We start from the raw sequence: 12,062 nt of genomic DNA, 5'->3' as shown, positions 1-12,062 counted from the left end.
TTTGTAACACAATTCAACTTGCTCATTCTGTGGCAGGCCTGCCACAGCCTAAATCTGTTAAGGCCCATTCCACAAGGAAGGTGGGCTCATCTTGGGCGGCTGCCCGAGGGGTCTCGGCATTACAATTCTGCCGAGCAGCTACGTGGTCGGGGGAAAACACGTTTGTAAAATTCTACAAATTTGATACCCTGGCAAAAGAGGACTTGGAATTCTCTCATTCGGTGCTGCAGAGTCATCCGCACTCTCCCGCCCGTTTGGGAGCTTTGGTATAATCCCCATGGTCCTTTCAGGAACCCCAGCATCCACTTAGGACGATAGAGAAAATAAGAATTTACTTACCGATAATTCTATTTCTCGGAGTCCGTAGTGGATGCTGGGCGCCCATCCCAAGTGCGGATTATCTGCAATACTGTACATAGTTATTGTTAACAAATTCGGGTTATATTGTTAAGGAGCCATCTTTAAGAGGCTCTTTCTGTTATCATACTGTTAACTTGGTTTAGATCACAAGTTGTACGGTGTGATTGGTGTGGCTGGTATGAGTCTTACCCGGGATTCAAATTGCCTCCCTTATTGTGTACGCTCGTCCGGGCACAGTACCTAACTGGAGTCTGGAGGAGGGTCATAGGGGGAGGAGCCAGTGCACACCACCTGATCTGGTAAAAGCTTTACTTTTTTGTGCCCTGTCTCCTGCGGAGCCGCTATTCCCCCATGGTCCTTTCAGGAACCCCAGCATCCACTACGGACTCCGAGAAATAGAATTATCGGTAAGTAAATTCTTATTTTTTTCTCCTGTAAATCTTTTCTATTTGCTCTGAATACTTATTCCTCTCTGTCTCCTTCTATCCATTACTCATCACTCACATTCATATTTTCTATGTGTTTTGTCTCCAGTCAGATGGGCATATGAAATACTTGCCGAATCACTGTTTGTACATTAGCATGTTCTAGATACTAGATATTCAGCAAAAAGTATGGCACGTCCAGGTCTAGTCAGCAATATGCAAAATAGATAATAACCAAAGGAAGAAATGGTCTATTTTGCATTTGCTGTAAGGTCTGCAGTTGCAGCTCTGTGTCCCAGAATATTACTATGCTCTGAGGAGAATGCACAGGAGAATGTTGTCATTTAGACTACTGCTGTAAACGTTCGTACCCTAGTGTGGCTGATTCTAGTAAATGTGATTAGTGGTGCATTTCGGATTAAAAATGTAGTACCGGCAGACGGGATGCCGGCTGTCAATATCCCGAGCGCTAAGAGTCCCCTTGCTTGCTGTGGGTTCGGTGGCTCGCTGCGTGTGCCACAAGGTTTATTCCCACTCTCTTGGTGTCGTGGACACCCACGAGTGGGAATAGCCCAGGTTTTACCGGGATTCCATCTGGCAGCATTGTCGGCTGTCTGCATTTTTGGATAGCGGGATTTTGGCATCGCTATCCTGAACACCGGGATCCCGACAGCTGGCATTTTACTTGAATCCTGTGCATTTCCTAAGGACCGAACTTCCTAGTGATTAAGTAATCTGTAATAAAACTTCACAAACATAGAACTTATACCCACATTTAAAATCTGCTCGATGTCACCAGAAGTACACTTTAGCATGGGCTTGGCTGTAACTGCAGGTAAAATGTTGTCACAGATGCACTGCAAGTAAAGTTATCTAGAAAGTGTACACTACTGGTCTGAGTAGATGTCACCATCAGCACAGTGCAGGTAAGGGTAGAATGTTGTTACAAGAGGACTGTAAATGGAGGTAGTTTGTAACCACCAGTACGCTTCAGATTCTAGAAGGGCTAGAATGGTTATGCAAGTTCCTGACATATCTGCAAGCGGACAGATGTAGATATCCCTAAAATCCCTCAGAGAGCCAAAGTTGTTTCATCTGTTTATTGTACATGCATGTACCAGTAGGTAGCCTACAGCTTCTCATGGGTACTTCATCACCCTCACTGCACATTTAGAAATCAGCCTATTTAAGTGTATACTTGGCAGTCCTATTATGCATGTTATAATAAAACACAAGTTGTTTATGATATGAGGGATTGAGTCTACCATTACCCATACATTGTAAACTCATTTCCAACGTGAATGGTTGTAAAGTCCATTATTTGTGTCTTGGTACATCTTATCAGGGTGGTGTTAAAGGTTAATTTCTCTAACGTCCTAGTGGATGCTGGGGACTCCGTAAGGACCATGGGGAATAGACGGGCTCCGCAGGAGACATGGGCACTTTAAGAAAGAATTTAGATTCTGGTGTGCTCTGGCTCCTCCCTCTATGTCCCTCCTCCAGACCTCAGTTTGAATCTGTGCCCGGACGAGCTGGGTGCTGTTCAGTGAGCTCTCCTGAGCTTGCTGTAGGAAAGTATTTTGTTAGGTTTTATTATTTTCAGGGAGCTCTGCTGGCAACAGACTCCCTGCATCGTGGGACTGAGGGGAGAGAAGCAGCCCTACTCTCTGCAGATAGGTCCTGCTTCTTAGGCTACTGGACACCATTAGCTCCAGAGGGATCGTACACAGGATCTCACCCTCGTCGTCCGATCCCGGAGCCGCGCCGCCGCCCCCCCCCTCGCAGAGCCGGAAGACAGAAGCCGGGTGAAAGAAGCAAGAACACTTCGAAATCGGCGGCAGAAGACTCCAGTCTTCACTGAGGTAGCGCACAGCACTGCAGCTGTGCGCCATTGCTCCCACACTACACCCACATACTCCGGTCACTGTAAGGGTGCAGGGGTGGGCGCCCTGGGCAGCAATTAGAGACCTCTTTGGCAAAAGTTTGCATATATACAGTTGGGCACTGTATATATGTATGAGCCCCCGCCAAAAATTGTACATGAAAGCGGGACAGAAGCCTGCAGTCGAGGGGGCGGGGCTACTTCCTCAGCACTCACCAGCGCCATGTTTTTTCTCCACAGCACCGCTGAGAGGAAGCTCCCCAGCCTCTCCCCTGCAGTTACACGGTAGAAGAGGGTAAAAAGAGAGGGGGGGCACATAATTAGGCACAAAAATCAATATAAACAGCAGCTACTGGGTTAACATTAAGTTACTGTGTTATTCCTGGGTTAATAGCGCTGGGGTGTGTGCTGGCATACTCTCTCTCTGTCTTTCCAAAGGGCCTTATGGGGGAATTGTCTTCAGATGAGCATTCCCTGAGTGTGTGGTGTCGGTACGTGTGTGTCGACATGTCTGAGGTAAAAGGCTCCCCTAAGGAGGAGATGGAGCAAATGTGTGTGTGAGGGTGTCTCCATCGACAACGCCGACACCTGTTTGGATATGTGTAATTAAGTGCTAAGGTGAAATTATTGCACAAAAGATTAGAGAACAGACAGGGAATCTACCCATGTCTGTCCCTATGTCGCAGAGACCTTCAGAGTCTCTCAATGATCACTATCCAAAATAATAGACACTGATATCGACACGGAGTCTGACTCCAGTGTCGACTACGATAATGCAAAGTTACAGCCAAAATGGCAGAAAAGTATTCAATATATGATTATTGTAATAAAAGATGATTTGCATATCACTGATGACTCATCTGTCCCTGACACGAGGGTACACATGTTAAGGGGAAGAAAGCTGAGGTAAAATTCCCTCCTCTCATGATGAAAAAGAGCGGGAATCTCCAGACAAGAAGCTGCAGCTTCCCACAAAGAATTCTCAGGGAGTATCCTTCCCTTACTAGGGCCAGGATACGATGGGAATCTTCCCCTAGGGTGTCACGTTTGCCCAAAAGGTAGCCCTGACGTAACCGCTATCCTCAGGGATCCTGCAGATAGCGTGCACATTCTGGTACACTACTCAGACCGGCGATTGTGTCGGCATGGGTTTATAGCGCAGTGGCAGCGTGGACAGGTACCTTATCAGCAGAGATTGAGACCCTAGTATGTATATATATATATATATATATATATATATATATAGAGAGAGATATATATATATATTAAAGATGCTGTCTTAAGAGATATATATATATATATATATATATATATATAAAACATGCCAAAGAGACATGAGTCTACTGGGTCCTAGAGTCAAAGCTATGTCGATTTCTGCTTGACGTGTCCTGTAGAATATGCAATGGACAGATGATGCCGACTTAAGAGGCATATGGAAGGCTGAGGATTGTGTGGAGAAGGGTTCTCGGACCTGGTCTCCACAGCTATAGCTGGTAATTCTGATATTTTGCCTTATATTCCTGCACAGCCTAGGAAAGCACGACATTATCAAATGCAGCCTTTCGAACAAAGAAACAAGAAAGTCTGAGGTGCGTCCTTTCTTGCCAGAGGCAGGGGCAGAGGAAAGAAGCTGCACAACACAGCTAGTTCCCAGGAACAGAAGTCCTACCCGGCCTCTACAAAATCCACTGCATGTCGCTGGGGCTCCACAGGCGGAGCTAGGCCCGGTGGGGGCACGCCTTCGTAAGTTCAGCCACAAGTGGGTTCACTCCCTGTTAGATCCCTGGGCAATAGAAATTGTGTCTCAGGGATACAAGCTGGACTTTGAGGAGATGCCCCCTCACCGACGGCCCTGCCGGCTTCCCCCCACGAGAGGGAAATAGTGTTAACTGCAATTCACAAATTGTATCTTCAACAGGTGGTGGTCAAGATTCCCCTCCTTCAACAAGGAGGGGGTTATTATTCGACCATGTTGTAGTCCCGAAACCGGACGGTTCGGTCAGACCCATATTGAATTTAAAATCCCTGAACATATACCTGAAAAGGTTCAAGTTCAAGATGGAATCGCTAAGAGCGGTCATTGCAAGCCTGAAAGGGGGAGATTTTATCGTGACTCTGGACATAAAGGATGCATACCTTCATGTCCCCATTTTTCCACCTCATCAGGTGTACCTCAGAATTGCGGTACGGGATTGTCATTACCAATTTCAGACGTTGCCGTTTGGTCTCTCCACGGCCCCGAGAATATTCACCAAGGTAATGGCGGAAATGATGGTGCTCCTGCGGAAGCAAGGTGTCACTATTATCCCGTACGTGGACGATCTCCTCATAAAAGCGAGATCAAGAGAGCAGTTGCTGCACAGCGTATCACTTTCTCTGGAAGTGTAACGGCAACACGGCTGGATTCTATATATTCCAAAGTCGCAGTTGGTTCCTACAGCTCATCTGCCTCTCCTGGGCATGATCCTAGACACAGACCAGAAAAGGGTTTATCTCCCGATAGAGAGAGCTCAGGAGCTCATGACACTGGTCAGGAATCTATTAAAACCAAAACACGAGTCCTGGGAAGGATGGTGGCATCATACGAGGCCATTCCCTTCGGCAGGTTCCATGCGAGGACCTTCCAATGGGACTTACTGGACAAGTGGTCCGGATCACATCTTCAGATGCATCAGTTAATCACCCTATCCCCCAGGGCCAGGGTGTCACTCCTGTGGTGGCTGCAGAGTGCTCACCTTCTCGAAGGTCGCAGATTCGGCATTCAGGACTGGATCCTGGTGACCACGGACGCTAGCCTCCGATGGTGGGGAGCAGTCACACAGGGAAGAAATTTCCAAGGGCTGTGGTCAAGTCAGGAGACTTGCCTTCACATCAACATCCTGGAACTAAGGGCCATATACAACGCCCTACGTCAAGTGTAGTCCCTGCTTCGCGACCAACCGGTTCTGATTCAGTCAGACAACATCACCGCAGTGGCTCATGTAAACCGCCAAGGCGGCACAAGGAGCAGGGTGGCGATGGTAGAAGCCACCAGAATTCTTCGCTTGGCGGAGAATCACGTAAGCGCACTGTCAGCAGTGTTCATTCCGGGAGTGGACAACTGGGAAGCAGACTTCCTCAGCAGGCACGACCTCCACCCGGGAGAGTGGGGACTTCATCAAGAAGTATTCACGCAGATTGCAAGTCGGTGGGAACTGCCACAGGTGGACATGATGGTATCCAGCCTCAACAAAAAGCTGCAGAGATATTGCGCCAGGTCAAGAGACCCTCAGGCGATAGCTGTGGACGCACTGGTGACACCGTGGGTGTTCCAGTCGGTCTATGTATTTCCTCCTCTTCCTCTCGTACCCAAGGTGCTGAGAATCATAAGAAAAAGAGGAGTGAGAACAATACTCATTGTACCGGATTGGCCAAGAAGGACTTGGTATCCAGATCTGCAAGAAATGCTCACAGAGGTCCCGTGGCCTCTGCCTCTAAGATAGGACTTGTGCAACAGGGGCCCTGTCTGTTCCAAGACTTACCGCAGCTGCGTTTGGCGGCATGGCGGTTGAACGCCGGATCCTAGCAGAAAAAGGCATTCCGGATGAGGTCATTCCTACGCTGATAAAGGCTAGGAAGGATGTGACGGCTCAACATTATCACCGTATATGGCGAAAATATGTGGCTTGGTGTGAGGCCAGGAATGCCCCTACGGAGGAATTCCAGCTGGGCCGTTTCCTTCACTTCCTACAGTCGGGAGTGACTTTGGGCCTTAAATTGGGTTCCATTAAGGTTCAGATTTCGGCCTTATCCATTTTCTTTCATAAAGAACTGGCTTCTCTGCCTGAAGTTCAGACGTTTGTAAAGGGAGTGCTGCATATTCAGCCCCCTTTTGTGCCTCCAGTGGTACCTTGGGATCTTAACGTGGTGTTGAGTTTCCTGAAATCACACTGGTTTGAACCACTCAAAACGGTGGAATTGAAATATCTCACGTGGAAGGTGGTCATGCTATTAGCCTTGGCTTCGGCTAGGCGTGTGTCAGAATTGGCGGCTTTGTCACATAAAAGCCCTTATCTGGTTTTCAATGCGGATAGAGCAGAATTGCGGACCCGCCCACAATTTCTGCCGAATGTGGTTTCATCCTTTCATATAAACCAACCTATTGTGGTGCCTGTGGCTACTACTGACTTGGAGGATTCCGAGTCACTGGATGTGGTCAGGGCTTTGAAGGTTTATGTAGCCAGAACGGCTAAGGTCAGGAAAACAGAATCTTTGTTTATCCTGTATGCTTCCAACAAGCTTGGGGCGCCTGCTTCAAAGCAAACTATTGCTCGCTGGATCTGAAACACGATTCAGCAGGCTCATTCTGCGGCTGGGTTGGCGCTGTCTAAATCAGTTAAGGCCCATTCCACAAGGAAGGTGGGCTCTTCTTGGGCGGCTGCCCAAGGGGTCTCGGAATTACAGCTTTGCCGAGCGGCTACTTGGTCAGGTTCAAACACCTTTGCAAAGTTCTACAAGTTTGATACCCTGGCTGAGTAGGACCTTGTGTTTGCTCGTTCGGTGCTGCAGAGTCATCCGCACTCTCCCGCCCGTTTGGGAGCTTTGGTATAATCCCCATGGTCCTTACGGAGTCCCCAGCATCCACTAGGACGTTAGAGAAAATAAGATTTTACTTACCGGTAAATCTATTTCTCGTAGTCCGTAGTGGATGCTGGGTGCCCGTCCCAAGTGCGGACTTCTTCTGCAATACTTGTATATACAGGTTGAGTATCCCATATCCAAGTATTCCGAAATACGGAATATTCCGAAATACGGACTTTTTTGAGTGAGATAGTGAAACCTTTGTTTTTTGATGGCTCAATGTACATAAACTTTGTTTAATACACAAAGTTATTAAAAATATTGTATTAAATGACCTTCAGGCTGTGTATATAAGGTGTATATGAAACATAAATGAATTGTGTGAATGTAGACACACTTTGTTTAGTGCCCAAAGTTATAAAAAATATTGGCTAAAATTACTTTCAGGCTGTGTGTACAAGGTGTATATGTAACATAAATACATTCTGTGCTTAGATTTAGGTCCCATCACCATGATATCTCATTATGGTATCTGATTATTCCAAAATACGGAAAAATCCGATATCCAAAATACCTCTGGTCCCAAGCATTTTGGATAAGGGATACTCAACCTGTAGTTATTGCTTAAATAAGGGTTATGTTATAGTTGCATCAGGGTTTATCTGATGTTCTGTGATTGTTCATACTGTTAACTGGGTAAAGTTATCACAAGTTATACGGTGTGATTGGTGTGGCTGGTATGAGTCTTACCCTGGATTCCCACAATCCTTTCCTTGTACTGTCAGCTCTTCCAGGCACAGTTTCTCTAACTGAGGTCTGGAGGAGGGACATAGAGGGAGGAGCCAGAGCACACCAGAATCTAAATTCTTTCTTAAAGTGCCCATGTCTCCTGCGGAGCCCGTCTATTCCCCATGGTCCTTACGGAGTCCCCAGCATCCACTACGGACTACGAGAAATAGATTTACCGGTAAGTAAAATCTTATTTTTACTAAACCTTTTATTAAGAGATCAAGAAGCATCTGTGGTATTTTTACCATTCTACACTGGGGAGGAGAGAGTGGATTAACTTTACCCCATAACCCTATGCCCAGAGATATTAGGATCAACCCCATGGTGCGATTTTCTTTTAAGGAAACAGGGCTCACCTTTTCCAGCCAGTCTTGTTTTGGAAGGGGGACCACACACTCTGAGATTTCCTGTTATAATGGGACCATGCTAACTTATCATAGCCAGGTGCTGGTCGCGGCATTTGTGTGTGGGACCATTCACATTAGCTGTGTCCAGCCCAGGCTATGAGGGCTAGAGCATAGTTACATTAGTTAAAATTTTTGTTTCTTTATGGGAGAGCTGTGGGGAGGCAATCAATTTGCCGGCTGTTGAGATCCCAGCGGTCAGGATGCCGACAGCTGGAATCCCCACCGGAATCCCGACTGCCAACAGCCGGAAATGGGAAATGCTGTCTCACAGGGGCTATTCCCACTCCTGGGTGTCCACGACACCCATAGGGTGGGAATAGATCCTGTGGAGAGCATCCAAGCCCGCAGGGGGACTCTTAGCGTTCACCCCGCTTCCGTCATTCAGACGGCTGGGATGCCGCTGTAGGGATACTGACAGCCAGCGTTCTGCCCCCTAGGATTACATATGTATTCCAATTACTTCCATGGGACCTGTTTTGTCCCATAGAAGTAATCCATGCTGAAGGTCCTCATTATCAGCACATACAGTATCTTTTCCCTAGTGATCGAGTACCTGGCAATAGGAATAATGGAAGATATGGTCTTTAGAGTGCAACTTACACTCTGTCTTGTAAAGATCAGGACCTGTGTGCACAGAATATATGCAAGAATAGAAGTAATCTCTTGCTTACCGTAAACTAAACTGGTGTTGAGAATGTTATCTCATTTACAGAATAGTGTGTGCCAATGCATTCTGTGGTTCCATTAATGTCTTCCTGGCTTGTTGTCGAACATAGTTTCATGTTCCCTCCATTCTGAACCAATCACTTTTTCTTTTCAAATTTTATCAGCCTTTGATTTATTTTATTTTCATACAAGTGCTTCAAATTGTTATTGCCACAGCCTTATCAACATTCATCATATTGAGTGTAAAATGAACACGTAAAATATGAAGCATTTACTGTGAGATAAGAAGCTTGGTTGAAATTTTAGCCGGAAAGAGTTTAAGGCTGGACTTTAGCCGTGACATGTCAGCGTGGAGTACTATTCACTGTTGCACAATATCCACAAGGCATTTAGAAAGAAAGAAAAAAAAAAACCACACTCACACACAAAATAATGGGTTGATCTTCAGCAATCTCTGTTCAGAGCAGTCTCAGCTTTACACAATAATGCCTGCTGTCCTCTCCCTCACAGGCACAGACTCTGACAACTCCTCAGCAGAGTTTGCAGATACCAACCCACGGATCTCGGAGGTGGTGCTCACAGACCAGAAAACAATGGCTGATGAGGAGAGTGGTCCACAGGAGAATGGAGTAAAAAAGCATCGGTGAGTTTGTTTGTGGTTAAAAGTGACAACTTAAATGCCCGGAAGTAGAGAGAGAAAATGAGACAGAAAATTTTCACAAGAGTTGATGAGGAAGTTTCAATTTTTTCTAGTTTCTCTTCTCCAAAACAATTGTATGTTATTACACTATGATTAGGCAAACGATAGTTCTCCAGCTGTTGTAAAACTATAAGCCCCATTATGGCCTGTTCCTTGGACCTAGTTCAGTACTTTTTGCATGTTTGCTAACAGAAAAATGATTAATATGACCAAACTCTACAGCTAGGCACCACAGAGAGAGAAGTGACTGAACTGCTGCATATTTATTAACGCCAATATATCATTCTATAGCTTTTTTTTTCTTCACTTTTTGTGCTGCGTGTGTTATATAACATGTTTGGTTTTTTTTACCCCTTTTTTGCTATGGGAAAAATAAATGGGAATTGTTGGAAAACATCATGTGATGATATAAATGTATTCATGAATGAGGTACACAGTACAGCATTTATACAAAGGCTAGAACATAACTATTTAAGGTTTTGTAGTCTTTGTGTTAAGATACATAAACTAGTTTTATGCAAATGCATTTTAATTTCTGGAGTACACTTTCCAAATTAAAGGTGTGAGAATGCCCACTGTTCTCATCTCACTGTGTGGACTATTTTTTGGTAATCATGGCAGTGCTGCTACTTTTTCATTTTGTAACAAAAGTATCTATGTACTAAAATTAATTCTCAGGGACAGCGGTAGCAAGAACTGCTGTCCATGTAAGTTACATACCGGTCACATCGGAGGGGTCTTGCATATTTGCGAATGTCTCCTCCTGAGAAGTCCGGTATCGGATAGAGGCTGTGGGAGAGGGATTGTAAGATCCCTTTCCTTTGAGAGAACCTCCATTTGTACATAGCGGTCAGACAGTAGCCCCCATTAATAATAATGGGCACTGCGGTGTGCAGCATTAATTTGCCATTTGCAGGATATTTCTGTGAAGTTTCCTGCATTCAGTTGTGAGAGGAGGAGGTACTACTTACCTGAGCCCAGGCTGGTTGGAGGAGCCCAGCAGAAGCCCTGGTTAGCTGCTCTTCTGGCTGCTGCATAACAGTGCAGCAGCACATTTGGCGCTCAATCCCTATAGGTGTTACTGTTGTAACCATGTGCTGTGAGACGCAGACAAATGTATCTCATTTCTATAATGACATGTTTGATCACACAGTTGTGTATTGCCAAGTTTAGAGCACAGTAAAGATCACATTGTTTCAACACTAAATTAATATGAGTATTCTGTACACCACAGCACATAGTTACAATTACAATAACGAGTAACACCTATAGGGACTGAGCGCTATACTCATTGTGTATTTATTCAACTATCCAGCTCAGTAAGTTGGACAGTCTTGCTAGATAATAGCAGCACTCCCAATACCACCCGGTTACACCCCAGTGCGCAGTTTCTACCCATTCTCTATATACACCTTAAAATGAAAACTTTCTTATATGAAACAAGAAAGTAATATGTTTTTCTGACGTAACTTTCTACTGCTGACAACAATCATCTATACATTACAGAAAACGGAACCACATGTGGTGAAGCTAATCTTTTAAAGCACAAAAAAATGTAAGGTGCTAGCCATAACGTGTCCGTTATGCTAGCTGTGACATCTGTGATCTCTCTAATCATGGATCCACCAAAAAGCGATCTGTACATATCAGTTACTGTATGTAAGATTTGCCGGCCAGTTACAAGTTTTGGTTTTCCTGCTGCTTAATAAAGTACAAATACATCAGCTATTTCACTAGAATACATTATTATCATTATTATTTGTTATTTAGAAACCCCACTAGGGGTTGGGATTTTGAGACTGGCAGTGAAGATGGCAGTGGTCCAAATCCTGACTGCGGTTTTCCGTCAGGTGGTCATCCCGACAGAGGTTCAGCAGCAAACTAACACTTACCCTCCATGCCCACAGCCTAACCCTCCCCTGCCTCAGCCTAACCCTAAACCTCCCTCCCCGCAGCCTTAAACCTAACCCTCCCCCTACAGCCTAACCCTAAGCCTCCTGAGCATAATTGCGTTCGGGATCCTGACGGTTGGTATGCCAGTGCCAGCATTCTGATAGGTGTCGGGATTCCGGCGCCGGCATCTTGGCCGTTGGGGTCCCGAACTCCGGCATTGTGACTACTTCCTCCCACTAGTTACTAACCCGTCAAAATGACGTAACAACATAACAGTAATTTCTCTAACGTCCTAGTGGATGCTGGGGACTCCGTCAGGACCATGGGGGAATAGCGGCTCCGCAGGAGACAGGGCACAAAAGCAAGCTTTTAGGATCACA

The 12,062-nt window shown here is 45.7% G+C and overlaps 1 protein-coding gene across 2 annotated transcripts in view; it reads left to right on the top strand.

Annotated features, from left to right (window-relative positions):
- OSBPL2 (oxysterol binding protein like 2) overlaps positions 1–12,062 on the top strand; it is a 338,773-nt gene that overhangs the window by 241,255 nt on the left and 85,456 nt on the right. For both annotated transcript variants that reach the window (XM_063959309.1, XM_063959310.1), the window contains one exon: positions 9,600–9,732. In XM_063959309.1, coding sequence (XP_063815379.1) covers positions 9,600–9,732 — 133 coding nt within the window. The remainder of the gene's footprint in view (positions 1–9,599; positions 9,733–12,062) is intronic.

This window comes from Pseudophryne corroboree, chromosome 3 (assembly GCF_028390025.1).
Source record: "Pseudophryne corroboree isolate aPseCor3 chromosome 3, aPseCor3.hap2, whole genome shotgun sequence".
NCBI classification, from domain to species: domain Eukaryota; kingdom Metazoa; phylum Chordata; class Amphibia; order Anura; family Myobatrachidae; genus Pseudophryne; species Pseudophryne corroboree.
The sequence above is the reverse complement of the archived record's forward strand: the minus strand, read 5'-3'. Positions and strand labels throughout refer to the sequence as shown.